General features: G+C 39.2%; 1 protein-coding gene across 1 annotated transcript in view; it reads right to left on the reverse strand.

Annotated features, from left to right (window-relative positions):
- The window catches only part of cd164l2 (CD164 sialomucin-like 2), a 49,424-nt gene extending 27,142 nt beyond the window's left edge, over positions 1-22,282 (reverse strand). The window contains exons 1-2 of the mRNA XM_028819414.2: positions 21,889-22,282; positions 20,934-21,026 (exon numbers count right to left, since the gene is read on the reverse strand). Coding sequence (XP_028675247.2) covers positions 20,934-21,026; positions 21,889-21,964 — 169 coding nt within the window. The 5' untranslated portion in view covers positions 21,965-22,282. The remainder of the gene's footprint in view (positions 1-20,933; positions 21,027-21,888) is intronic.
- Between the last annotated feature and the right edge of the window lie 5,708 nt (positions 22,283-27,990).

The raw sequence follows: 27,990 nt of genomic DNA on the forward strand, positions 1-27,990 counted from the left end.
GAAAATTCCCAACTCTAGGCATGCAAAGCTTGTTCATTACATCAGTCACAAAAAGACTCCAGGCTGTAATCGCTGACAAAGGGCTTCAACAAAGTACTGAGTTAAGGATCTGACTACTTGTGTCACTGAGATATTTCAATTTAATATTTTTAATAAATTTGCAAAAATTTCCAAAATTCTGCTTTTCTTTTATAATTCTGGAGTATTGAGTGTTTCTTGATGAGAGAAGAAATGAATCGAAAATTATTTCATCAGGCTGCAACACAACAAAATGTGAACACGTAAAAGGGTCTGACTACTTTATGAAAGCACAGCATACCTAATATAAAACAATTCTGTTCTTTGTTTATATCACAAGAACTGGCCTGCTAAAGCCTGGTGATACCATCCCACTTTGATAAGTTGACTCTCTCCAAATCAACAAATCAAGGAACCTAAAGAGTACTGTTCTAAGTTGTACAATTGGGGCCTGCTGGTCAGAGAAACTAGTTTACTCACCTGATAAAATGTTTCTTCTGACTTAGATGAACCTTACACAATGCAGTGCCTTACCCTTCACATTGCAGAAGAGCTCAAATTACTAATGAATCGATTGATGGTGTCTGCTTTGAACTGTAAATATTATATCAGCTGCATGTAATGTCTTCTAAATGTATTATGTTTGCACTTGTTATTTGGTAGCTGATGACTATTGATTAGGCCACAGACCTAATTTACTGCCTGAGGTCAACTTCCACATATCAGTAACATAACATTATCAAATCTACTTAAACTGACTTAGGGTTTGGAGCTAAAACATCCGACTGGCATTAGACACAAGGTTGAGGCTACCCATATATGGAGTTCCAGCTCATTGTAAGGCTCAATGATTAACCCATTCCTAAGGGTCAATTTATAATTGTCAGTAAACATGAGATGCCTGTCTTTGGGATGGGGAAGGAAAAGTGGGACACCTGGAAAAAAAAAAACCACAGATAAACTGTACACAGACAGTGACTGGGTGTGCGATTTGATCCAAAGTTAATGGATCCATAAAGTAGCCTCACTACTTGTATGACTCACTAACTATTGTGTGACTCTACTGCAGCTATGATGACCAATTTAAATGGATTTTTTTAAAGCAGACATCAAATTAGCACAAATACCACTGAGGCTAAATTTAAGATAAAGGAAGTTGGGCAATTCCAGGAAGAAAACTCTAAAGATCCTCAGATGTATGGCGTGTTCTTTCTTTTATTGAAATCTACTCATTGTACATATACATTTTATTCAGTATTTGTTGTATGATTTTCAAAGCACTTTATGATAGTGCTGGTGTTGAAAGGAGCTATATATAATCCAGAATGATTAACCAAGCAGCCCTGCCAGTCTTCAAAAGGCTTTGTCTCACAGACCCCCGTCAATGTCACTTAGCAACTAGTTCAAGCAGGGAAACTGGAGCACAAGGTTGGTTACCTGGGCAACACTGCCAGCCACCTGCCAGCTCAGTTCAGCGGAGTGCATCGTCGGGAGATAATGCAGCTTGATTTAGAACAACTACGCATCAATCAAATGCGAGGTAAAGTGAGGAAGTGCCCCCCGCCCTAAACTGGGAAGGACGTTTTCCTTTAAGGTGTACATCAGATGCTAGAGAGGTGCACAAGGATAGATAAGTACAAAATCAGAAGAGCCTGATTTCCTCATGGCACGGCACTACACAACCTCTTAAGCACACACACCGTGGCAAGCGGTCAAATGGAAATGATTACTTCCATGGTCTGAGTATGTGGGAATCTGCGGGGGAGGTTTCTACTGTTAATTAAAACTTCAATATTAAGTTAGTTGAGCACTGGTTAAGAAATGAATGTTACTCTATAAAGGAGATGTACAATGAAGCATGTTTCCCTCAAAGTCTTTCACCCTGCCATCCATTCATCTTCTGATTCCATATGGGGGCTGCATGGGGTAGGAGTTGATACCGCTATTAATGGGTGTAACTCTAGACTCACCTCCCACACAACGAAAATAAACCAACTCATACCAGGCCAGGTAAACCAAGTGCAATGAGGATAAAAACATACAGTTTGCTAAATATGAATCGTAATATTTGATTTGTGCTTTTTTAGTTTTTTTTTTTATTTTAGGAAAACTTACATGTAGCTTGTAAGTGAATACACTGACTAAAACTAATATGATATTTGACAGGAACCTAGCAGGCAGGCACATGAGAATGACCCATATGATGTTTTTCAGATGATAGGATAAGAGTTTGAAATGCATGCAAATATTTTAAAGAATTCTGGGAAGACAAATGTAAAAGTAAATATTAAGAGAGTTGTTCTTACTTTATTCATGTATATGTTTAAGCTCAGAAAAACTAACCAGTGTGTATATGCTTTTAAGTAGATGTAAAACAGGGGTTTGGGACTTTGCAAGAGAACATGTTTCTCATAGTTAGCTTAAAATAACCTTACTGACAACTAACCACACCATGAGAATTTATCAGTGGTCTGCTTTCAGCTGATGCAAGATCATACATAAAATAGCAATCAAAGACACACTATAAAGGAAAAGACTTTAAAAGCATTTTCAGAGACATCACAGCTGCCAGAAAGAAATAGCATCTCTGTCAGATTTAGGCATCTGCATTACGTCTGGCTTAAGAAGAAAAAAGATTGCAGCAACTAAAACTGTAGCCACATGATATGAGGTTCCCGTGTAACCCTGATTTGAACTATTCAGACTGTATGTTTTTCATATTATAATTTATGCCAGTTTTTGCTGCAAATAATCATAAGTAATGACTGAAATAAAGCTTTGGTATTACTTTACAGATGTTGGTGCATTCTGACATTGATGAATGTTAATATACTGTAACAAGCTCTGTTCATTTAGGTTAAGTTCTTTCAGGTGTAGTGATTCAAGTGTGGAAGGCCATATCCATGGATCAGCTTTCAAGCAACCCCTTTGCTTCTGTTAGTTTGGGCAGCCTTTTCAAAGGAAGCCGTCTAAGCACACAGTGTCACATCCATGATTCCCAGCAGGACTGCAGGTCTTGAAGTGTCTTTGTTTAGCTGTTATTAAGTTTAACCCCTTCAGGTGTAGAGATCCAAAGGTGGACCAACATATCTGTGAATTCTGGCAGGGGTGCAACTTGTGAGTGGAGTGGCTTCTCCATTCATGAGTATTTAGCACAAAGTGCAGTATGTTGAGCTGGGAACTGAATGGTGTGTGAATGTTAATTAGATACAGTGTAAGTATTCTGAGGTGTACATGTAAATCCAGACTAATAATTTAGGCATTTCCAGCATTAATATGTCTGTCGATAAAAAAAGACCCTTAGGGGTAAAAGTGCCTTTCACGAACACATTTTCATGATAAAATACCAACCCATGCATCTTTGAGAATGAGCGAAAATGGCCACATGAACTCAGGAAGAACATGGCCAGCTGGGAGGAGACCTCGGGGAAGATCCAAGGCTCACTGGGAGGATTATATCTCCCAGATGGCCTTAGAACACATTGGGATCCCACAGTATGAGTTGTCAAGTGAAGCTGGGGAAAAGGACGTTTGGGCCTCACTGCTAAGACTGTTGCCCCCACGACACGGTTTTGGATAAGCGGTGGAAAATGAATAAATGAATGAAATTTATAAGCCACCAGCACAAACACCGAACTGAAGTTTCACCTCCCAAAAAGGCACCTCCTAAGTCGCACTGCCATAGTGAATTATTCAGTGGCTCTAAAGTTTCTAGGGCAAATTAGATAGCAACCTCAACGTATCAGGTTGCTGCAATGCAGTCTGTGAGAAAGATTCCCAGTTTGCACCTTGACTAAAAGAAGTCTCTATGGAGAATCATTACACATTTCAACCTATTCTCCTTTAAACATCTACCCCATATTCCCCATTTCCCAGCACTAAGGGATCAGATGAGGCTGTGGCAAAGAACAAGGTTTAGTATGGCATGATAACAATTAGCTGCTCAGTCCAAAACTACCAGCTAGGTAATGGTTTTTAATTGTCATGTATGTTATACGAACTATGCAGTTAGTGGGTATAAGTGTGCCATACTTTAAACATGAAATTAATGTAGAATACAGTGCAATAAGCAAATCCCATAATCCATATTTAAGCCCCAATTTGCTGTTCAGGACCATTTTAATATCTGAGTGACCAGGTCTTAGGTTAGATCTCCCTCAAGATGGAATGCCAGGCCTGGGTCTTTTTGGAGAGGTCAATCAATCTATCCAAAAATCATTAGACTAAGGGTAGCAATCTCTCTGAATACAGCAGTCCAGTCATAGAGCTTACACATTCAAACATTGAGAGGTAATCAACCAGCCGTTCAAGTGCGCATCAAGGACACCATACCAGCCTATGGGATACAAAAGATAAATTATAAAGGATTGAATTAAGAAAACATAAAAGTTTGGTTTCACAATAAAGTTTAAATCTACTACAATTTCTTGTGTGATACCTAGCTCTTTATTAGTTCAGTTATATTAATAGACAGTGTTCACCAGATCAGTTCAGGGGACAAAAGAAACACTAAAATTGTTGGAGTGGTGGGGAAAGCCAATTAAAAATCTAGGTTTCAAATCAATTAATTTATATAATATTAACCATTATGAATACCTATATCTGCCCTGTCTGTGGGGTGGGTGAATCAATCTCATGTGGGTGACATTGCTTTGGGACCAGTACACATTTTAAAATGCATAAAGATATCCTTGTATGGAAACTTGGATCAGACACATTGTATTCCACTTTGTTCCATAAAGAACCTTTTGAAAGATACTCTTCAACATAAAGACTGACTGGCCAAGAAGCAGGGCAGAACTGCTGCAATGTTGATCCAAAGTCTCAGGCTATTCCCAAACGACTACATTTTTGTTTAAAAATGGAAACTAATATTCACCTTTGAAACACACTACTCTGGCATTTTTAATCCCGGAAAACTGAGACTTTTGAAAATGCTCTGCAGAGTTCTGTACTTCTAAAAACTGCTGGATGAAAATGCAGAGTTTTGAAAACACAGATTCTAATTGGTTCCTGTTTATTACATGCCCCCCTTCCTGATTGGATTTACTTTATTTCAATGTCTCATACCCCGATTGGTCACCCTTCATTACAGAAAACCATATTCCACCATAGCAGACATACTGTAGAGGAGTTGCTATTCATGGTGATTGTTTTGTTGCTTACCTGTATGCATCTAAATAGGTTTTGTATAGTTTGAATGCCTTATTAATATAGAAATGCAAGTAAGATACCAGTCGGTACCATTTTAATAATATTTCTTTATATTTATATAGCGCTTTCTCACTACTCAAAGCGCTCTCCACACAGGGAGGACCTGGGAAGGGAACCCACAGTCTCCTTACTCAAAGCAGCAGCACTATCACTGTGCCACCTGTTTCTTCAAGGAGGACACTTTCTCTTCCTGTTTCGTTGATACATGTATGCCCAGTGCCGGTGAATGGCTACGTCATGTGCATTTTCAATGGTTTTATGGTAGGCAAAGATACTTTCATAAACAATGTGAAAATGCTATTGAGGACAGACTTTGCTTTCCTTTAAAAGACACCATTTTTAAATGAAAATGCACTAGTATGGATGTAGCCTCAGTTTTGAATTCCAGCTTGGTCACAGCCTGTGAGGAGCCCTTTATGTGTCTCCACCTTTCTCACACATCATGAACACATGCAGATTCAGTTGATTTGGAACTCTAAACTGACCTGGTAAAAGTGAAATTTAAATGTGTATATATGTGCATCCTGTGGTGGACAAGAAGCTATTTGATTGCAGGGCACACACGTCCATACTCTCTTAAACAAGAGCCAATTCAGAGACACCAATTATCCATCCATTTTCCAACCCGCTGAATCTGAACACAGGGTCACGGGGGTCTGCCGGAGCCAATCCCAGCCAACACAGGGCACAAGGCAGGAACCAATCCCGGGCAGGGTGCCAACCCACCGCAGGACACACACAAACACACCCACACACCAAGCACACACTAGGGCCAATTTAGAATCGCCAATCCACCTAACCTGCATGTCTTTGGACTGTGGGAGGAAACCGGAGCGCCCGGAGGAAACCCACGCAGACACAGGGAGAACATGCAAACTCCACGCAGGGAGGACCTGGGAAGTGAACCCAGGTCTTCAGGTCTCCCAACTGCGAGGCAGCAGCGCTACCCACTGCGCCACCGTGCCGCCCAACACCAATTATCTTAATTTAAATAACTTAGAAGTGGGAGGAAACTGGAGTAGATGGACAATAAGTGGGGTATATGGAGAGAATATGTGGAATTTAAACCTGAGATTCTAAAGCCTGATGTCACTGGAATTAACCCCAGCAGTACTGTGCCGCCCAGTAGAGTATGTGAGAAATGGTGATGAGATATTTCTGAATGATCTAGAATTTAATTTAAAAAAAAAATCAAAGAACGAAAAACAGTTATGGTAGCAGTCACTAACTAAGGTCTGAACCAAGAACTGAATCCAGATTTTTAGACCTTTGAGGCAGAAGCACTAACCACCATGTCACCATTAAAGTAAAACAAGATTGGTTTGAATTATCCAAATTTTAAACTTGCATCTGGCTACCAAAAATTTTAAAATATCTCAAACAGAACTGGCGGATTTTTCTCTTTACTTTCTTTTTGAAATAAATGAAAATTGAAACACTGATTTGATGGGGGCTACTGATACTGGCCAAGATATTCCTCGGCAGTATTTGCTCTAATTTATAATTTATTTTGCTGGGTTCAAAGGAGACAGCATGGAAACCATTCTGACGCAAGCTCTTAACACCAAATTAAATTAAAGTTGATAAAGAAAAAACAGACAATGAACAGACACATATGCCCTGAAAGCTCTATGGATTTCATTATGAACACAGTCTACATATGGAGGCGTTTGTCTTACTCTAGAGGAATACAATGACCTCAATTCAAAGGTGACACTGACCTCTAACCACAATGGTTACTGCTACTGCCTGGCAGCTCCAGGAGACTGTGTTCAATTCACACCCCTCCTTATGTCTGCATGACCTTTTCATTATGTACTTTGATTTTGATATCTGTGTTATGTTAACTGGCATCTCTGAACCGTTGTGCAATGTGTGACTTTGTGGTAGAGTGTGCCACCTGACACACCAGCTTTGTATCCACAGCTACAAGGTTAGGCTGCAACACCCTGAACTGGATTAAAGGAATACTCCATCCAAAAATAACATTTTTTATATATTACTTACCCCTTGTAGTTTGTAGTGGAGTTGAGGTACTGCATTTTACTCATTTACTGTTAAGAAAAGGCGTCTTTTGGTGTTAATGATACTTACAAAGCATCAGTAAAATGATTTTTCATCTGTGTAACGTGGAGTAGTAAATTAACTTCACTTTAGAATGGTCAGATGGAGCTTAACAAAGACATATTCCTTTAAATCTCTCCATTATAAAAGGAAATCCTAAAATGAGACTTTATTACTATTAAAGAGATAATTTCAAGTCCCTCGAGATGAGACTTTGGCCATGAGATTTTTTTCAAGTCACGCCCTCCTCTCAACCATATTCAACCACGCACACGGCCCTCTCACCTCTCAATCGTGTGAATGCTTTTGACAGACACAGTTCCTGCTCTCTTAGCTCTTATAAATTTTTACATTTTCCTCACTTTAAGTTCCCAATAAAAGAAGACTTATTATGTCCAAATCTTATTGAAGAATTTCATCCCGAATGGATACCAACAGAAGAAATGAGTACGCGGGCAATCCTTGCACCAAGAAACGATGAAGTCAAACGAATTAATGCTAAAATTGATGATTGGTTACACGGCAAATTTTTAAATGCGTATCAATAGACTTTGCTGAAACAGTTGGTGGTAATCGTGTGGAAGATGAAACATCAACTTACAGTCTTCCACCACCCGAATTACTGTTGAAAGAAGGATGTATCCAAGAAAGGTAATGTAGTACATCTCCCGTGGATAACATTAGACACAAAAGGAGATCTTGATATGCCATTCGTATTAAAATGTTAACAGTTTCCCATCAGAATAGCTTTTGCAAAGACAATTAACAAATCAGAGAGAAAAACATTCAAAAAAGTAAGTTTATTTATTAGAGAGAAAGAAACGAAATTCACTCGTGGGCAGTTATACGTTGTGTTGTCATGTTGTAAGTCCAAACATAGAATCAAAATTCAATGCGATATTGATGAAAATTTAATTAAAAAAATTGTTTTTACTGAAGTTTTACAGTAAAAGTGTAAGTTTAAAAAGTATTTGCATGTTAATTTCAAAGCCAAACAGAACGAAATTGTATAACACAACGAATAACTCTAATGCAACATGAAATATAATTTGTTTCAAATTATTATGTTTTACTATTTTTTAATACGGTTAATTACTCGCTGTAATGTAAAATAATTAGTTCTATTATGCATATGTAACAATTCACATGAAAATAATAATCTATTTAAATTCCCCATACATGAGCGGCTGAACCACAAAGTGGCTAGCGCGTAGCACCAGCCAAGGTGTTGGCGAGCAAAGCAAGCAGGGGTGAAAGCCCCCCAATATTGTAAAATTTCAACATGAGATCAATCATCTTTCATATTCATAAGTAATTTTTCTGGTGTATCAAAGGCACCTAATATGCCACACTGCACAAAGATTAAAAGCCTATTTATTTGAGTTTTGTAAGGGTAATTAAAACCAAATGAATCCTTAGTTAGGGTCTTACTACTTATGAGTACATATGTAATACATGCTTTTCTGCAGTACCTAAACTAAAGTGTTACCAAAATTTTTAATTTTGTGCTTTCATGGAGAAAGTAAATAAAAATTGTAACAGAAAAGGACCCAATAGTCACCAACATTGGACAACAACAAACAATATGAAAAACATCCACAGGAAAAAATTAATTCTCATGTAACTTGTGTTGCATAATCAACATGTCTGTTATCCATTGGCATGCTCAAAACATGCAAAATGAATGCATTTTTTGCTAAATTATTTTTAATGCTTACATCCGGAAAACTATAAAAAGGAAAGGCACATTCCCATCATACTGTGCTTTTGAACTGAATACAGGGTTCTTAACTAGTAAATGAGAGGGATAGGTGGATCTTCATTTCAAAAGCTACTAGATTCTTTTCTGTTTGAATCTTTGCTACGCCCTTTCTCAGCAAAAACATGACATTAAAAAATTTTCTCAGCTGCCACAACAAACTACATGGGGTAAGTAACATATAAGAAAAAATATCATTTTTTGGTGGAGTATGAGGTGAGACACAAAAATAACTAGACTGAACTTGAATCATGAATCATGAAACTATGAATGAATCATAGAACTATATCCCCTCCTACATGCCCTCTCAAACCGCCGACCGGCTAGGTATATCCTGTCAATAGCCCAGTCAGTATTTGCACAACAATCACTACAAGAGTTGCCATGATAATGTCGGGTGAAAAAGTTGAACAGTAAATCAACATCAGATTTCTCACGAATTTTCTCTTTTTCCGTAAAACAGTTTTTGACTGACAAAAACATTCCTGTCCTCAATCATCCACCCTATTCGCCCGATTTAGCTCCCTGTGATTTTAACTTGTTCCCGAAAATCAAAAGTGACCTGAAGGAAACACATTTTTCTTCAATGGATGAAGTGAAGTCAAAAACAGCAAGCCTGTTGAAGACCCTCAATCAAGAAGACTTCCAGCACTGTTTCAATCAATGGAAGATACTTATGGAGTGGTGTAGAGATCGGGAGGAGGAGTATATAGAAGATGACAATGTTTAGAATGCTGTAATTCATCAGTGAATATTTCTTTTTTTACCAATCCGGTTATTTTTGTGTCTCACCTCGTATTTCTTTAAGTATTAAAAGAAAATGAATGGATGGAACTGGCCTCTTACTTAAAGCTATAATGAAACCCAGCAGGTCTAGGCAGGGTGTTCTAAAAGTGAGACAGGCAGAGTAGACAAAAATACATGGTCTAAAGATGGAAACTAGACCACATGAAAAATAATTGGTGGTCCTAGAGGATATGTCACTGTCCACTATCAGACAGCCCCAAATCAATTAAAATACTAATAGGATGCTGGGATATAGTGTATAATGGTCGCCATTTAGAATAGTAATACTTATTTACATAACATACTAAGGACAACATCTTTGGAATTCTGCCTATGCAGTTTGTGTCTCTATATTATAAGAAGGGCAGGCAGCATTATAAATAACATGCAGGTTAAATAGGTTGGTAGTGGAAGGCAGTCAATCTGTTTATCTTAAAGCAGTGTAAACACTAAAAGGAGATAAGACAGAAGTCTCTGACTTTTTAAAGGAAGCAAGTGTGGTGCAGAACTCAATGGTAAAAGCTGCTTCCTGATATCTTCACAAAACTTATTCAGCTCCAAAACAGTTACTATATGTATGGAGTTTGAATGTTCTCCTTATCTCAAAGGGGCTTTTTTCTCACATGACAGAGACACATTGCCTGGTATGAGTGAGTGTTTGTGACTTACAGGTGACCCACCCAATGTTGGTTTTACCTTTTCACCTGACGATAGGCTCTAGTTATCTGTGACCTTGTAATGGAAAACGTAGGTTCCAAAAATAGGTGGTTGAGCTCGGCTGACGTCAGACATTACAATAAAGTCTTTTGTAAATACTCTTTAGCACAGATGGACTCTACTTAAGAGTAAATATAATGAAAATGTTTGAAGGCATGCTTTTTCACAAGGGTGACAGTAGGTATGTTGAACTTAGATAGAAGAAATGTGGAACTAAATGTAACACACTTAAGAACCTTCAGTTCCCATTTTCACAATGTTTCAGACATACAATTTAAGACGTACAGAAATTAATGATTGTACAGGGTCCCATGCAACAGTTTGGCCTTTAGGGACTGATCACAAGAGTGCACAGGGGAAGAAAAGGATCTAGCTGCAGACCTGCAGAGCTCAGAGATTCAGAAGCTCTGTTCAGCAACCAATGAGAGTGCATGTGTATGTCACATGATTCACACAAGAATGGTCTGACTATGATCCACAGCACTACATGCCATTCCAGCTACACAACATGTTCACAATAAGACACTCCTGTACAACAGTCATCATTAAGTTAACCCTCCCACAACTCTAATTTAACCATAGTGTAAGGATGTTTACTAAGGATGATGGGAAAGGTACATCTTGAAATGGATATGTTGAGAAAGATGCAAAACACTGGGCGTGTTATGTAACATGACTGACATATAATGTGAAGGCAGTTAAACATCATTGGATATATGAAATTGATTGGCTCATCAATGGAGCAGAGCTCTGGAGGTCTGCAGCTAGACTTTATTGCACAAATTAGAAGAAAAAGACCTAGACAAAGACCACTGACTCCACTTCTGACCATGTCTCTGCTCACACACCCTGTGCTAACTGACAGAGGAAGGAAGCAACAATGTTAGCCCTGCTATTTTGTGCTTTTGACTTCATCACCTCAGCCTAACATACAGCTATTAACCACAGTTACTTGTACTACCCCAACCTTTTTACATTACCTTTTGTAAATACCAGAGAGGATGGTCTGGCATACAGATGGTGGTTGAGGAGGATTTCTTACCTGGCCGGGTTTATGTAATAGAAGGACCACTGGAGTGGTGACCCAATTAGTATCAGGGACAAGTAATGGAAGGACCGGATGAAATAGCTTTTTATGGACAATTTACCAAACCCCCCCACACGAGCGATGACTGTGTTCCTTTGGCCGGCTCTCAATTTGGACACCTGATGGGTTGCCTGGGAGTTGGAGTCCAGAGGACCACCCCTGTAGGGATCCTTGAGTTCCACCAGAGGGTGCCATGGAAAAGGACCTTGTGGATATTATGCAGCTTCCATGTGACACAGAAATGCAACTGCAAGTTAACATCTCGATTCCAGAAGCACTCCCTGGCTCAAGATGAAAGGGAGCTGTATCACTGCATTGGAGAGCCGGAGTTGGGAGAAAGTTAGATAAGGCTCAAAGAGGACAGGAAAAGGACGGAAGATGCTGGTGTGCTGTTTGCTGATTGTTTGGTGGATTAAAGCCTGAAAAGGAACCATTGTTAAAAAATTAGAGTATAATTGAACTTGGAACTGTCTGTGGTCGAGTTGTATCTGATTTCGGGGCACTGTGGTGGTCACACTCTCTAGTTTATTTACACATCTGCCACATCCTTTCATCTCTTTTATCTAACGACAGCGGCTTTGCATCCTTGAAAAACTCATTTCTTCCTTGTGACTCAGTCTATTCTGCACTTAGTGTCATCTACAAAAGCATGGCACCTCATTTTGCTCTCTAGCCTCAGTATATGCCACCGGGTTTTGATGAGAGCAAAGTCATATTCAGTTATGTTCAGTCATAGGATTAATAATAATACTAATAATCTTTACATTTAAATAGTTCGTTTTTCACTACATAATGTGCTTTACACAGTGAGCAGGGAAGCACCTCAACCACCATTAATGTGCAGCACCCACCTGGATGATGCAAAGGCAGCCATTATTATGCCAGTACACTCACCACATACTAGCTGTTAGGGATGATAAGTAGTTAGCCAATTAGAGACAGATGGTGAGTAGAGGGCCAGAATGACCAGGCCGTACGTAGTTAGCCAATTAGAGACAGATGGTGACTATGGGGCCAGAATGACCAGGCCGTGGTGGGCAGGACATTGGTATACACCCCACTTTTTACGAAGGATGCCCAGAGATCTTTAATGTCCACAGAGAGTGAGGACCTCGAGTGTTAAGTCTCATTCAAAGGATGGCACTATTTTTACAGCTGGTGCATTGGGATCCACATTCAGAGCACAGGGCAGGCGCCCCCTGCTGGCCTTGCCAGCACCTCTTCCAGTAGCAATCCAAGCTTTTCCTAGAGGGTCTCCCAACCAAGTACTGGCCAGGTCTGAACATACTTAGCTTCAGGTGGATGACCTGTTCCGAAGTGCATGTGGTATGGCTGCCGGCAATCAATCATAACAACTGAAATATTGTATATATTTTGCAAGCTATGTATACATTTTATTTCTTTATTAATTTATAAGGGTATCAGTTAATCAATCACCTTTGTTACATCTGCAATTCGTACAGAATGCTGAGGTGGGATTATTAGCTAGCACTAAGGTGCTAGTTTTAGATTCAGTTTAGTTTTAGCTTCCCATCATTGGTTCACATTTTGGTTTAGGATTCATTTTGAAGTACAGTGCTACTTTTTGTTTTTAAACCTTTTGGTCCCATCTTATGCTGCCATTAAAGAAATCATGTCAGCTGTTGTTAGTTGTGCCTCGATCCTGATTAAAACTTGAGGGGGACTGAACCTTTGCAATAGCTGCTGCAAGACTGTTAAACAGCCCACCTCTCAATGTCTGAACTGCTCCCTCCATTATTGATTTTAAATGTAGACTCTAAACACATGTTTTTGTTGGCTTTTGAGTCCATCTAGATACATGTTTACACAGCTGGCCTTTATTTTATGTCTTCAAGTGTCTGTGCTAGTGATTATGTGATTTGTAACTTTGCTGTACTTTTCCTTGCCTTTTATCTCTAATATGTACAGCATTTTGGTCAACACAATGTGTCTTTAAAAGTGGCTTATAAATAAAATTTGCTTACTTGCTTATTTAATTATTGTATTTTGTCAACTTTCTGAAGAGACGTGTAAGTAAGAATTTCATTGTACTGACTACACAAGACAATAAGCTTGACTTGAGTTGACTTATGTCTGCCTAATGAAAACAATCCTGTTATCACTAGGGGGCTCCGCCCCTGCTCGCTTCGCTCGCCAACCCCTGGCGTTGGGACATGAGAAAGAGTCAGATGTATGAATTAGATATAGAATAGTGTGCAGCTTTGGATGATGCCCATAGAAATAACAAATAGAGTGTTTGTCATATATTAATGTTTTATTGGAATATTTCTTTGTATACAACATTAGTAGTAAAGATGGTGTCTTGTCCTTGAATGAGTCTTCCTTGGCATGGATTATTTATAATTTTAACTTTAACGTCAGATGAACGGCGAACACGTGAGAAGGCAACATAAAGTTGTCCATGTCCAAAAACGGGTTCAGAGAGGTAGATGCCAACCTTGTCCATGGTTTGTCCTTGTGATTTGTTGATGGTCATGGCAAATGCAGGTTTAATGGGGAACTGTCGGAGTTTCAATGTAAAAGGTAATTCTAGCTCAGAACTTGTAAGGTCAATTCTAGGAATGAGAACAGTATTGTTAGCATGTGATCCTGTAAGAACTGTTGCTTGAATAACATTGCGTGTCATGGTGTTGACGACTAACCGTGTGCCATTGCATAAACCCTGTTTTGTGTTAAGGTTTCTTAATAGCATGATTATTGTTCCGTTTTTAAGGGTAAGGTTGTGTTGTGGTAATCCGGCAGGGTTAATAGTGTTCAAATATTCTAAGGGGAAATTTATATGTTCATTGTCGTCATCAGAGTCAACTTTGTCTGAGCTTAGAAAGATCTGTGTCTCTCCAGGAAGTAATGAAATGACTTGGTTATTAATGTGATTAACATTAATATTTTTTGGACATAATATAGTGCGTTGTGTTAACAGGGGTATTTGGTCTAATGTGATTGCTGTTCCAAATATCTCTTTTACTAAGTCGTCTGAGATAAAGGATTGTGGAATGGAAATAATATCTGGGTGAAGTCCATCTGTATTTGTGAGTGTACCATTTCCCAGTTGTATTAGCCAACTGTTATATTCTAACAATAGCTAAGCATTGTCTAAAATCTCCTCCTAATAAAAGAACTTTTCCTCCAAAGGGAATATTATTATTCATCAACGTTTGTAGAAGTTTATCAATGGTGTTGAGTAAGTGACTGGATGCCATTGTACATTCATCAATAATTATCAGTTTTGTAAGACGGATGTCTCGGGCATTGCTACTGTGAATGTTCATAGTGGATACTGATGTCTCTGTGATTGGGACCGGTATTTTGAATATTGAGTGACATGTACGACCATTTATTAACAGATTTGCTGCCACTCCGGTTGTAGCAGATGCGATAATCATCTGTTGTCTTGCAGCAAAGAAATGTATAAGTGTTTCATAAAGGTATGTTTTTCCGCTTCCTCCAGGGCCGTCAAGAAAGAAGCATTTGGGTATAGGGCTGTTGTCCTCCATGGCATGAATAATTTGTTGAAAAGCATCAGATTGTAATTCATTTAAAGAGGAAAGCATAGTTTGTGCAATTCGTTCTTCTTGTTGTAGATCAATAGGTGTGTAATTTATATCCGGTAAGGAATCTGGAACATTTGGTAAATGGAAGTTTTCCAATGTATACCCAAGGAGCATAAGAGCCAATCCTTCCTGTCCAGTTGGAAATAATATGGGGTATGTTAAAGTATCAAGAAGCGGAAAGCAAATGTCTATGCGTTTGAATGTAGGTGTGTTGTTTTTATCAGGACGTAAATGTAGAACAATATCTCTGTGAAATGGAGGCTCACCATCTTTACTTTGAAAGACAATTGCCACTTCATTAACGACGGGCAGATTGTATCGTCTTGGATCTTGTTCTTTGTCCTTTATCAAGACCAAAGCAATTGTAGTTGCTGCTATACCTTCTGCATTTGCTTTTGTATTTGCCTCCTTTTCAACTTCATGTAGCATTTTTATAGACTTAGCTAATGGGTGATTGTTTATGACATGAGTGACGTTTCTCATTATAAGCTCTGTGCATTGTTTGTTTTCAGGAAGGTTCATGCGTTGATAGATCGCCTCATCCGGATCTAGGATGTAGATTTGTGCATATTTGCGTTGTTGATTTGTTTCAGGGTGCACAGTTCCAATGCGATGCAAAATTTGTCCACATATGCGAAAGCAGTATGGGCCATTGCCTTTTGGTGGCCTGATATTTACTCCGGTAGATGCAAAAGCAAATGAACTATTGTAGGATCTAATACAGTTCATAAAGTTTTTACTTTCAGGCACATCGTTAGTTAGAAGCTTCTTTAGATATTCAGGATATGAATGTAAAGGAGGCAGTGTAATCTGACCTTTTTGACAACAACGTGTAAATTCATTATTTGTATTGCCAGTTGTTTCTTCTGTGAAGTTAAGTGAATGACAATGATTGCAAATGACATTCATTAATCCCAATGAATTTTCCTCAATAGTGGATTCCTTATTGAAGGCGTTTTCAGCCAATTGTCGTAAGCGTTTAACAGGTGCGTGGCGTTGATGACCGCGACGGGCATGTTTTGCTTTTTGCGGTTGCTTGCCTTTTTGTTGCATGTCCATTATTTGTGACGCGCTATTTTTTTCTTTTTTTTTATTCGCCTCGGCTTTGCGCAAAGTCCGTTTCAGTCTACGCCGTGCATTGTTTGTATCGAGCCTTGTCCGTTTTTGTATGTCGGTCATTTGAGCTTTGTGCTTTTCGCGTCTTGCTTTTTTTTTTCTGTCAGTTCATTTGCGCGTTGTTCACGTCTCCGTTCCTTGTAGGGTCTGTGGGGTGGTTTTGTGTTCTTTTTTTTGGTCTTCCATGGGCTTGTTGAATCCCCCTCTTGGTGTGTGTCCCGTCCCGTCCCGTGCCTGTAGGGGGGGGGTATGGTCGTGCCTTGCTATTGTGCGCTCGTCTGTTCTTTTTTTTTGGTGTGTTTAGTTTCGTGTGCAATGTGTTTCGTGCTTTCCCCTCGTTTGAGTACTCTTTTATGTGCCTTTTCCTTATTTTGGTGCTTGTTGAGCCTCATTTTTGTGACTCCTTTCTGTATGTGCTCACTCCTGTTTTCTGTGCTCCTGTCGGACTCTTTTTGCGCCTGCGTCTCTCGCGGACCCTCATCCGCCTCTGTCGCCCTCTTTTGTCCGCCTTTCTCGGGTCCTCAGCCGACTCTTGCGGACTGTTTGTTGCGCTGGCGCAGTACGTCTTTTTGCAGCTACGGCCCATGGCCGGATGTGCCTGCGTCCATCATCCGGTTTAGCATTCTCGGTTAGTAATATGGATTATAACAGAGTTATAATCAATAAGTAGGAGGTAAGGAGGAATAAAAACAGCACCCACTGCAGCCTGCCAGAAAAAGCATTCTAAGGAGAAAGAAGTGAAAGTTAGCTGAGTGACCATAACAGACAAAGGAGAAGATATGGAAAGACTGACAACCTCTGCGTCTTGGCTTAACTGTTAAGAGAAGCTCCACAAAATGAAAGGAGGAGGACAAAATTGTGAACAAAATGGAGTCCAGGCAGGGACATCTTTGCTAACTAAAAGTCCCGGCAGACTTAAAAGAACTCATGCACCCAAAGTAATTAAAAAAGTCATGTGTGACCTTTCCAAATGCTGACAGATGTAATTTAATGAAGGCGTATGGGAACTCTTTATAATGATAACTGCTACAGTATGAATTACATTAGGTAATGAATGATAGGAGATCAGTATAAGCAAAAGTAGAAACAGCACACAAAAAACAAGAAAAATAGGGAGCATGAAGTGGTAGTATAGCAAGTCATAAAAAAAATGCAGGAATGTGTTTGTTCCAAGGAAAATCGAGATGAAGAAGGAAGAAAGGAACTGAAAATAGGAGACAGCTTGTCAGAGGAGTTACAAAAAATGCTTTGTTTTTGCAAAATTATCTTTCTCACTTTATTGTATGTAGCACCTATCAGAATGAGCAGCATTCCTCCTGCAAAATGTACCAATAAATAGTAACACATGGCTTTTATTTGGAACTCTAGACAATGGACTGACTTTCTTAGAGTCACAGAGGTGGTCCTGAGGGTCACATGTTCAAATAGTGCTGCTGAATCACAAACCATTCAAAATGGGAAAAAGTAGAAGATTAAATTATGTGCCAGGCCAATGCAGGTCACACGGGAAATAATACGATTAGGCAACCGAGTCACATGCAGTCACATTTGGACATGAGGAAAATGAACAGGAATCTCCATCCTGTTCAAGAAAATCAGCAATGAGCAACTTTAAATAAACCGAAGGGATTTGGGAATTATGTAGATCCTCAAATACTGCACTTGTAAAGGGACATTGCTTCTACCCACCACCCCATTTAAAACTGCAACTGAATGTCAGTGGAAGATGAACAGAACTTTGAGGCAGCAGATTCATCTTTTCTGCTAAGATAAATATCTTCCATTAGTCTGTTCATTTTCTAACCTGCTTAAGCAGTTCAGTGTCTTGTATGGGGTTCTGCCTGATGGGCACAATGCAGGAATAACACCTGAATGATCTTACAGTCTTTTTGATGTGCACAGATAGATAGATAGATAGATAGATAGATAGATAGATAGATAGATAGATAGATAGATAGATAGATAGATAGATAGATAGATAGATAGATAGATAGATAGATAGATAGATAGATAGATAGATAGATAGATAGATAGATAGATAGATAGATAGATAGATAGATAGATAGATAGATAGATAGATAGATAGACAGACAGATAGATAGATAGATAGATAGATAATGGTCTGAACACACATGTCTAACTTGTCAGTCACGGTCGCAGTGAGGCATTATGCAGACATATTGCTGTTGGCATTAAGAAGCCCCTGTAGGATTTTCCGACACACTTCTGCTAAATGATTTGTTGGCTGAAAGGCCTCAGTGCTGGTGTGTCACAGAGAGGATGTGCAGCATAGTTCATAATGGCACTCAGTTTTGTTTTAATTCTCTCCTTTGCTATGACTTCCAGGGGGTCCTGAGTGTGCCCCATAACTGAGTTTGCCCCTTTTATTAGCTTGTTGATTTGTATTCTCTCTTGAAGTGATGTTACCAGCCCAAGATTGCACTGGTCTTCACAGAGTTGCAGAAGATTTGAAGGATGTCACTTCCCACATTAAAGGAATGCAGTCTCCTAAGAAAAAGGAAACTGCTCTACCATTTTTTATATAATTCCTCTGTGTTCCGAGACCAGTCCAACCTGTCATTGATATGGACTCCCAAATACTTATATAAGTGGACCACTTCTACATCCACTCCGTGAATACTAACAGGACACAGAGGCTCTTTGATGAGGTGAAAGACAATACAGTAACCAGTTCCTTGGTTTTGCTGGTGATGCAGCTCTGAACACAGTTTACTGGACTGAAACTCAAGTCATGAGGCAACCTCATTAACAAAGAAAAAAAACTGCATTCTAATTAGGACGCTTAGTTAATTTGGGACACAAGAAAATGAGTCTTCAATAACTGGGAAGAGTTCCTGTCTCATTGTTCACACCTGTTGTTTTACTGAAGTAAATGTTACTTTTTAAACTCTATACTTTATTCTCAGGTGCAGGCCCATGGTGACCCAGTATTAGAGCAGCCAAGACCACAAAATGAATGATTACAGTAGCAGAGCACAAACACTTGTAAAGCACACTTCATGGAGTCTGACAAACTGAAAGTGAGAATATTCACAAATTACTGAGTCAACTTGATTTTCCTAATAATTCATCCAGGTAAAAAAATATGTTGCTGAAGAATTGGTTCCTATTTCCCTCAAGAATTTATGTGATTTTGATTTTTTTATCTTTTAATTTATTCGCCTTATCTTAGTATTGACTAAGCAATTAAAAAAAACCCTACTGGAATAACTTTGAAAATTTTGAAGCCAAAGATGAGATCACCCTCTCTTTAAAAATAAATACATAAATAAAAGTATTAATGGATACTCATGCTAATGATATGATTCACTTTATATTTTAAAAAGTGCAAAAATGTGTCTCGGGTGGGTGACATTAGGTGCAAATTCTCTATCTGGCACAATCGTTGATTCATTTTTAAATTTCAAGTGACCTCACAAGAAGGAGACCAGGGTTCTCGTCCTGCATACTCCCTGCATGGAGTTTGCATGTTCTCCCCATGTCCATGGAGGTTTCCTCCCACAGTCCAAAGACATGCAGGCTAGCTGTGTTGGCGATGCTAAATTGGCTCTAGTGTGTGTTTTCGTTCACCCTGTGATGGACTGATGCCTGATAGTTCCTGCCTTGTGCCCCATGTTTGCTGGGATAGGCTCCAGCTTCCTCATAACCCTGCTCTGGAAAGGTAGCTTTGAAACATGAATGGATGGATGGATGCTAAACTTCACTTGTAGGTGAGCCCCTATTTCTTACTTGGCTCCTTGTTAGCTGTGTTTTTGTCTATTTATTTTAATTGTCTGCTAAATTTTAATAGATACTTATCTTATTGATGAGGCTGCTTGTTTGCATTTACTCTCTTCCACTTTATTCAGCCCACATTTTTTTTTTTTTTTTATAAAATATGTTCCAATCAAGAAGCATAATTTTAAAGAGCTGACCACAAAGCACTGGGTGATAAATTATTGATTAGCTCCTGTCATTCACAAGTGTCTACACTTGACAAATTCAACCTATTTTAGAAAATAAGTGATCAGATGAAAAATAAGCAGAATTAACTGTCATGTGATCTCAAAAACAATACCAATATGAAGTGATGTTTGTAGAAAAAAGAAGTGAACAGCGTTCAGCCTGCCAGGTTCTAGTACATTAAATACAGGAACAAGTAATGTTGGAATTAATTTGGGCTCAGATCAACTAAATTTCTGTAGCCAGGACAGGGTCAGCACATACCAGTAGAAGAACATCAGCCCTTCCAGCTTTTGATTCAGTTTAATCTCGCTCAAAGTTAGAGGGAGACAAATCGTGTTCTGGAAGCCAAGCTTGGTCATGTGTGATCTGTTTGGACTTGTCAGATAACCAAACCTGGATACCTCTGGGAGGTAGGCGGAAGCCAAAAAAATACCCCATACAGATATGGGGAGGACATTTGTCCTCCACACAGACAGCGTCCTGGTTTGTAAATGAACCAGAATTGTTGGGGAACACTGCTAACCACAGTGCCACCATACAACAGAGCTATTAATGTACAATGCTGACATAAATGTAAATGTCACAAAGGCCTCATGTGTTCCTTCATTTTGAATGATTCCACAGAATGTCTTACCTGAATCACACTGAAGCCACAGACACTTGGTAATGTTCAGAGAGGCGTCCCCTGAAATGCACTTGTCGCAAGTGTTCAGCTGCACACAGCTCCCTGTGGGACACAAATTAAAAACTTAGCATGAGTCCATCTAACATTGTGAATGTGATCCAATTGATAGGATGAAGCTTGTTTTTCCCCAAAATAACTTAAAAAATCAGATTACTCTGAGGAGCAATTGAGCACTGGCAAGTAGAATTGTGGAAGTAAAATTAGCCATCTTGCCGTTAACATTCAAACACAGACATACGAGTACTGCCACCATCTATTTAGTCAGCTGTTTAAGACCAGTTTTAATGGTTTATATGAGGGATTAACAGCTGAGGCTACTAACGAAACATGATACCACTGAATAGTACATACTCCCTCACTTTACAATGCAAAATTAAACCACCGATTGTAAAGAGCTGTCTGGGTAAACTGAACGTCTATATTTTTCTTTTACCTCAACAATGTTTACAAAGTCCAACAACTTGATATGTCGGTCCAAATAAATATAACCGACTGTCATAATGACTACAGACTCTTTAAAATATTCCCTTTAAATGTGAAGAATTTCACCCTGACAGCAGTTTAGTTCACCGTTCTGAAATTTAAAAGTGAAAGTATCCGACTCCTGAGCTTCAGGATAGAAAGTGACTGTCCAAGACTTGAAAAGACGCCAGATGAGATTAAGATATTCTTAAAACATTCCAAAGACTTTGAGGTTAGTTGGATTGGCGTTGCTAAACTGGCCCTTACTAAATGGACATTTTCTTAAATGCGATGTTTAGATAATATTAGGTACATCTCGATGAAAAAAGCGCGCACCTGCACGGTCGCAAAGTGCACATCAGCCGAGAGCAGCTGTGCATGCAGCTTAAAGCGCTCCTGAAAATGTCAGCTGGCTCACGCTATTCCACAACGGAAGACTTACCTGTCGATTGGCAATAACTGCTCTGCATCACAGTCGCGATTACAGCAGCTCCAAAGACGATTCTCAAAGAACTCATCGTTTCCACACAGTTGCGCAGGATAAGCAATTATATGTCGTCACGTTATCAGCAATAGTGCACGCGACGGCTACAGGAGCAGTGAAAGAGTTTAAAGAGGCTCTTACTACAAGTTTTTCAAATGAATAGAACTAGGGCGACATCCGCAAGAAAAGGACCGAAAAGTCCCGGTGTGCACTGTCTCTTATTGGCTGTTTTACGGGACTGGCCGTCACACCAGCCTGTAATTGATAGCTGATCGGTCGACCGAAACGGAGGTCCAACGTGATCTATCTGTGTGTATCAAGTGAAGAAAGCGAACCACCCTCCTTGCCACACACACACACACACACGCACACACGCGCGCGCGCACACACACACACAACCCCTCCTGACACTGCTACCCTCATCTGGCGCATGCGCAAAGTGGTTCTTTAGCCGACTATTAACAATTGCAACCTTGTCTACGGACCCAGTCTCCTGAAGTCGATGTATGAGCTGCTGTTCATCTACTCGGAATTCTCAAGAATGGATTTCCATGTTTCTTCAAAAGTGTATTTATGAAATACATGCAGTGCGTCTTCATAAGCTCTCGGGTAGGTAAGGTATGAGAGCGTGGTGGGGATGAAATAAATCGCTCCAGACCTGATCAGACAGAGCAGAGCTTACAATTTTTACAGCATTTTTGAAAATGGTATATATCGTAGAAGGAACAAAACTCAAGCGCCTCAAATTGTCCATTACGTCTGCAAAAACCTCAGTGCCGACTATGAAGGGTTAAGGGGCCCCTCAATATATTGTTCTTTATTTTAATAAACCCCACGGGTGACCACCCCCTCCTCTCATGGACTGGCGCTAAACCACATGGGAGACACCCGAACCCCTTAACCTGGCACAAAATCCAAAGGGGGAACCGCTCTCAAAAACCATGAGCCCCCAAGATCTCTTCACATACCGCTAAACCACAAAGGGGGGAAATCGTTTTCTTTGTTGGTCTAAAGTATACTGTGACCCTTCAAAGCTTGTATTTAATTTCTTATTCCAATCTCAAATTGAGCAGAATGTCTAATTGGAGTGGCCACAATTCAATCAAAGATTAAGACCAGCGATCCAAAACAAGTCAGGCTACAGGTCTGATAAAGACAACATGAAACTTCAAATGGACACTTGAAGGTTCAAGCACTGTTGCCTGTAAGAGTGATCCCTGAGTCTGTCAATGTGTTCAGTCAGGTCAGTCTTAACAGGAGTGTCCCAAAGATGCAGGAACAAAAGCCTGTTGTGTCAAGTGAGAAGAAGCTGTCCCTTAGCAAGCCATTTCATGGACAACACAGTTATCATGTGAGTAATAATACATACAGTATAGACATATACTGTATATAGAATACTAATGACATACTTATGAACTGGAATGGAAATTTTAAACACCCAGCTAAATAAGGAGGAGCATGTCAGACTTGTAAACTAATATATTTATATTATATAATATATCCTATATTTCGGAATGCCTCTCATCTTACACTCCAAATCAAAACCTTAGATCTTCAAGTGAGTGTTTGCACCTGTTACGCACCTAAAATCTGGAATAGCTTACCAATAGAAATTTGTCAGGCTAATACAGTGGAGCATTTTTAAAAACTGCTAAAAACCCATTATTTTAATATGACTTTCTTATAGCTTCATTTTAATATAACCCTGATATTCTGTATATGCATTTAATTATCATTTTACCATGGCTCTGCAATCTGTACTAACCCCTACTTTCTCTGCTGTTCTTTTTCTGGTTTTCTATGGTGGCGATCTGCAACATCACCACCTGATCAAGGCACCATGCAGTCCTTACAGTGATGGACTGAAGGCCAGATGTCCACATAACCATCATCATCTAATTCTTCCACGTGAAGTCTGAAAACCATGAAGACTGATTTACAGTAGATCATTTATGTTAGGTAGAATGCCCTCATACAGCCTCAACTGTACAGTATGTCCGGTTACTATTTGGGGAGTGAATGTAGAGGCTGTGTGCTCCTACAAGAACCTGAGGGTTCACAGCAATGGCAGGTTCAACTGATTTCACAACACAGAGGAACTATATAAGAAAGGGCACAGCAGACTCTTTTTTTCTTAGGAAACTACATTCCTTTATTGTGGGTAATGACATCCTTCATATCTTCTACAACTCTTTGATGGCCAGTACAATTTTCTGTACTGTGGTGTGTTGGACCGGTAACAGCAGTTCAAGAGAGGCCCACCAAATCAACAGGCTAATTAAAAGGGAAGACTCAGTTATACAGTAGGACACACTCTGGACCCCCAGGAGGTCGTAGCAAAGGAGAGAATGGAAACAAAACCAAGTGCCATTATAAACAATGCTGCACATCCTCTCTCTGACACACCAACACTGAGGACTTTCAGCCAAAGAATTACACAGCAGAATTGTGTTAAGAAATGCTATCGGGGTTCCTTTATACCAATGGCAATAGACCAGCATAATGACTCACTGGGGCTGAGATTGTCAAGTCAGAAATTTTTCATTCTTTTTAGCTTTCTTTCTTTTCATTCATTCTGATGCGTGTTCAAACTATGTGATCTATCTATCATATAGTTTATTTCATATCTATGTTATAGTTCATTTCATATATATTATATAGTGCCTTTCATATCTATCTATCTATCTATCTATCTATCTATCTATCTATCTATCTATCTATCTATCTGTATTGTTTGTTGCATGTATTTATCATGTCACAACAGATTAATAAAGTATTCAGTATTTTTCACATGTCCATATTGTCCATTGTCCATAGATTGATATCCACAGAGCTTGTTTGGCTTTAGAATTGAACAGATGAATAAAAGCATACTGCCACCACTGGTTCCACATTTTTCAAAGCGGTTTATTTAGTAAGTGCAGTCCATAATCTCATGTGTGCTCTTTGCAGGCCTTTGGTAATGGCAGAGCACTTGCACTAAAACAGGCTGCTCGATATTACAGCTAAAGTGCCACTTGGTACAGTGTCTCTGGGTTTATAGCCGAAGGCAGCTCACACTTTCCAAACCCTCAATCCGTGCGGTCGGCATGGTTACCACTAACTCTGGCGCCTGTTGTTTCCGAAGGTAACTCAAAATTAAACCTCAAAACAGAAAGATAAAAATCAATCAGTCAAATAGGACACAGTGATTGTATTTCAATAAATGGATGATGAAATTAGTAAAACAACGGTCGTGATTTTTTGTATTTTTGTTTCATTCCCATGAATGCTTTCTTTAGTTCTGCTTTTGTGCCTTCCTGAGTTGTTAATTTTTATTGAGTATGAAGACCTGAATCTTCTTTGTTGCATTTTCAAACTGACCTGCCTCACTGGGCTCACATTAATATTATTGTGTGACACTAGCTCTTGTTTTAAATAATTCATATATAGTGCATTGTTGTGATAACCGTTCAGGGTGGGTTGCTACTTTGACCCCAAAGCTACCTGGGTAGGTTCTATATTTCCCTTAATTTTTAAAAGTAGAACAAGAAGGTTCTGTTGATGGTCAGATGTGGTGCATTGTCTTCTCTTCTTGATGTCAACTCTTTTCTGTCTTCCTCCTCATGTTGTTGGTTATAATTTTGTTGGCTTTGTATAGTGTGTTGTGATGGAGCATGCTGTTGATAGTGCTATACACAATAAAAATGCCCTATTCTAATTAATAATGATTGTGGTGAATTTTTATATTTTACCCCTTCACTCTTAAAAATAATTGCTCTAAAATGGCACTTTGCTGGTTTCTGTGGTTCCTCATAGAACTGTTGCTTGACAAAAAAAACAATTAATTATGGGAAAGGCTCCTTGGATCTTTAGGCTTTGAAAAGGTCCCTGAAATTGGACAAAAGAGAAAGCTTTAAGGTGTAAAAGGCTACCAAGAATTGAGAAAACCTGGAATTAGCCTGTAATATTATATATGCTGAGCCCCTTTAAAATTCAAGTTTCTCACAAATCTGTTATCATCTATTCATGTTATTTATGGGGCCTGTTATGGTTCTAAATAAAGATTCTTTCTGGTACCTCATGTGGATGGTTCCTTTTAGTTCCACAATAGCATCAGGCTGAAGAACTTCTCTGGCACTTTTATTTTTAGGAGTGTTCTTCATGTGAATTTTATCTGGAGATTTAACTATCATCCTGATGTCTTAAAATGTACAGTTAGGCTTCTCTGCATCTCCTACACTGCCTGTGGCATGCTTGTGTGAGAGGTGTGAGAGTCCACCATGTCATAGATTTGGTTTGTACCCTGCCTGTACTGCTGTTTCAATATATTACTGTTACCCATGAAAAAGCGGATTCAGAAAATTAAAGGGCAAAACATTTTACTTTGACCAGAGGATGGAAGATCTGGCCTTGCCCCAGAAACTTGTAAGAAGCTACGTATGCACAGATAATTTGGTACAGGTGACTCTGAGATTTACGTAACACATATTATTCACCCATCAAAGCTCAAAACCTTTTATTTTTGTTTCAGGCAGAGTAGACTAACACTAAGACAGCATCCGCACACACACACACACGCACATCACAGAGTAGTTTAGGGTGCCAATAAGCCTAATGTCATCTTTAGGAACACCAGACAAAAGACATGGAGAGAAAGAGCAAACTCGACACAGGCAACGAGTTCTGTCGACATCTTCTACAGCGCTGATGCAGCAGAAGTAAGGACTGTATCACCGAGCCACCATATTTGTATATATACACAAAATAAATGACATTCAATTAGGGCTCCTTTTAATTTACTTGGATCTCATGCACTAATTGAAAAAAGAGGCTTAGGAAATGAATGGATGGACACCCTCTGCAACATATTATTGGAGCTTATTGGTTTAGACACCACAGGAAGGCTTTAAGCGCATACAAATAGCAAGATAAGTTGTATGAGGACAGATATATTCAATTTCACATTAACAGACTGTAGAATCTATTGGAAAATAGGGATTATTTATTAATGTCAGGGATCACTATGCATTCTGGAAGAATAGTTTTTGACTCAGTTGCATAATTTACATACAGGCTAGTTCTTTATTTTCATGAATTTTCAACTAACTCATCATTAAGGAAGAACATGTTCAATTTTATTTTTTCCAGAATTATTTTTGGAGTCAAAGATTTAAGGATAGGAAAGGTTGAAAACACTTTCCACTTTCCTTTCAATCTTGGCAGCTACCACATGAGGGCGCCAAAGCACCGCCTGTTTAAAAAAGAAAAGAAAACAAGCGCTTTCTGCAATCAAACTACATACACAATCAAAATCTTTCAGCGCGATGATGATTTTATACTCGTATCATAATAAACACCTACATGCAATAAACCCACGAATGTTTTCTTATTAAAATGATTTCCTTTAATATTGGTCTGCAACCGTGAAATGGGTTGATGTGGACTATAGTATTCATACTGTGGTTTAACAAAGCTGATGCAAATCTATCTATCTATCTATCTATCTATCTATCTATCTATCTATCTATCTATCTATCTATCTATCTATCTATCTACTGTACAGTCCCTAAATGTGTTTTAGTGGATGAATTATAGGTATAATATATAAGGTTCAAAAAGGAAAAGAAAATGACACAATTCCAGTAAGATGTGCTATTGTTAAATATTGTCACATTCACCCTGAAAGGTTCACGTGGGGGTCTACGTAGAGCGCTTAATGCTCAGTGTGGGTACTGAGAAATATTGGTCCAGTCTGAATGCTTTTATCAGACTCATTTGGAGAGCAAAAAGAGAGAAGGAGAAACCTAAAAAAGAGCATCAAAGTAGGCATCAGATAAAGACACTTGCTGGAAAAAGAATGAGTAATAGAAGTAAGCGAAAAGCATTCGGAAAATACAAATTGCAAGCTTGCAAAGAGCGAGCGGCGAAGTGGGAGAGAGAGAGAGAGAGAGAGAGAGAGAGAGAGAGAGAGAGAGAGAGAGAGAGAGAGAGAGAGAGAAACACGAGCCAGCGGAGCGTATTGCTTGTTGCTACGGCAACCAAACTGCGCTGCTTCAGTCCGCCAGCGTTCTGACTGGG

The sequence above is a fragment of the Erpetoichthys calabaricus genome, chromosome 14 (assembly GCF_900747795.2).
Source record: "Erpetoichthys calabaricus chromosome 14, fErpCal1.3, whole genome shotgun sequence".
In the NCBI taxonomy this organism is placed as follows: Eukaryota; Metazoa; Chordata; class Cladistia; order Polypteriformes; family Polypteridae; genus Erpetoichthys; species Erpetoichthys calabaricus.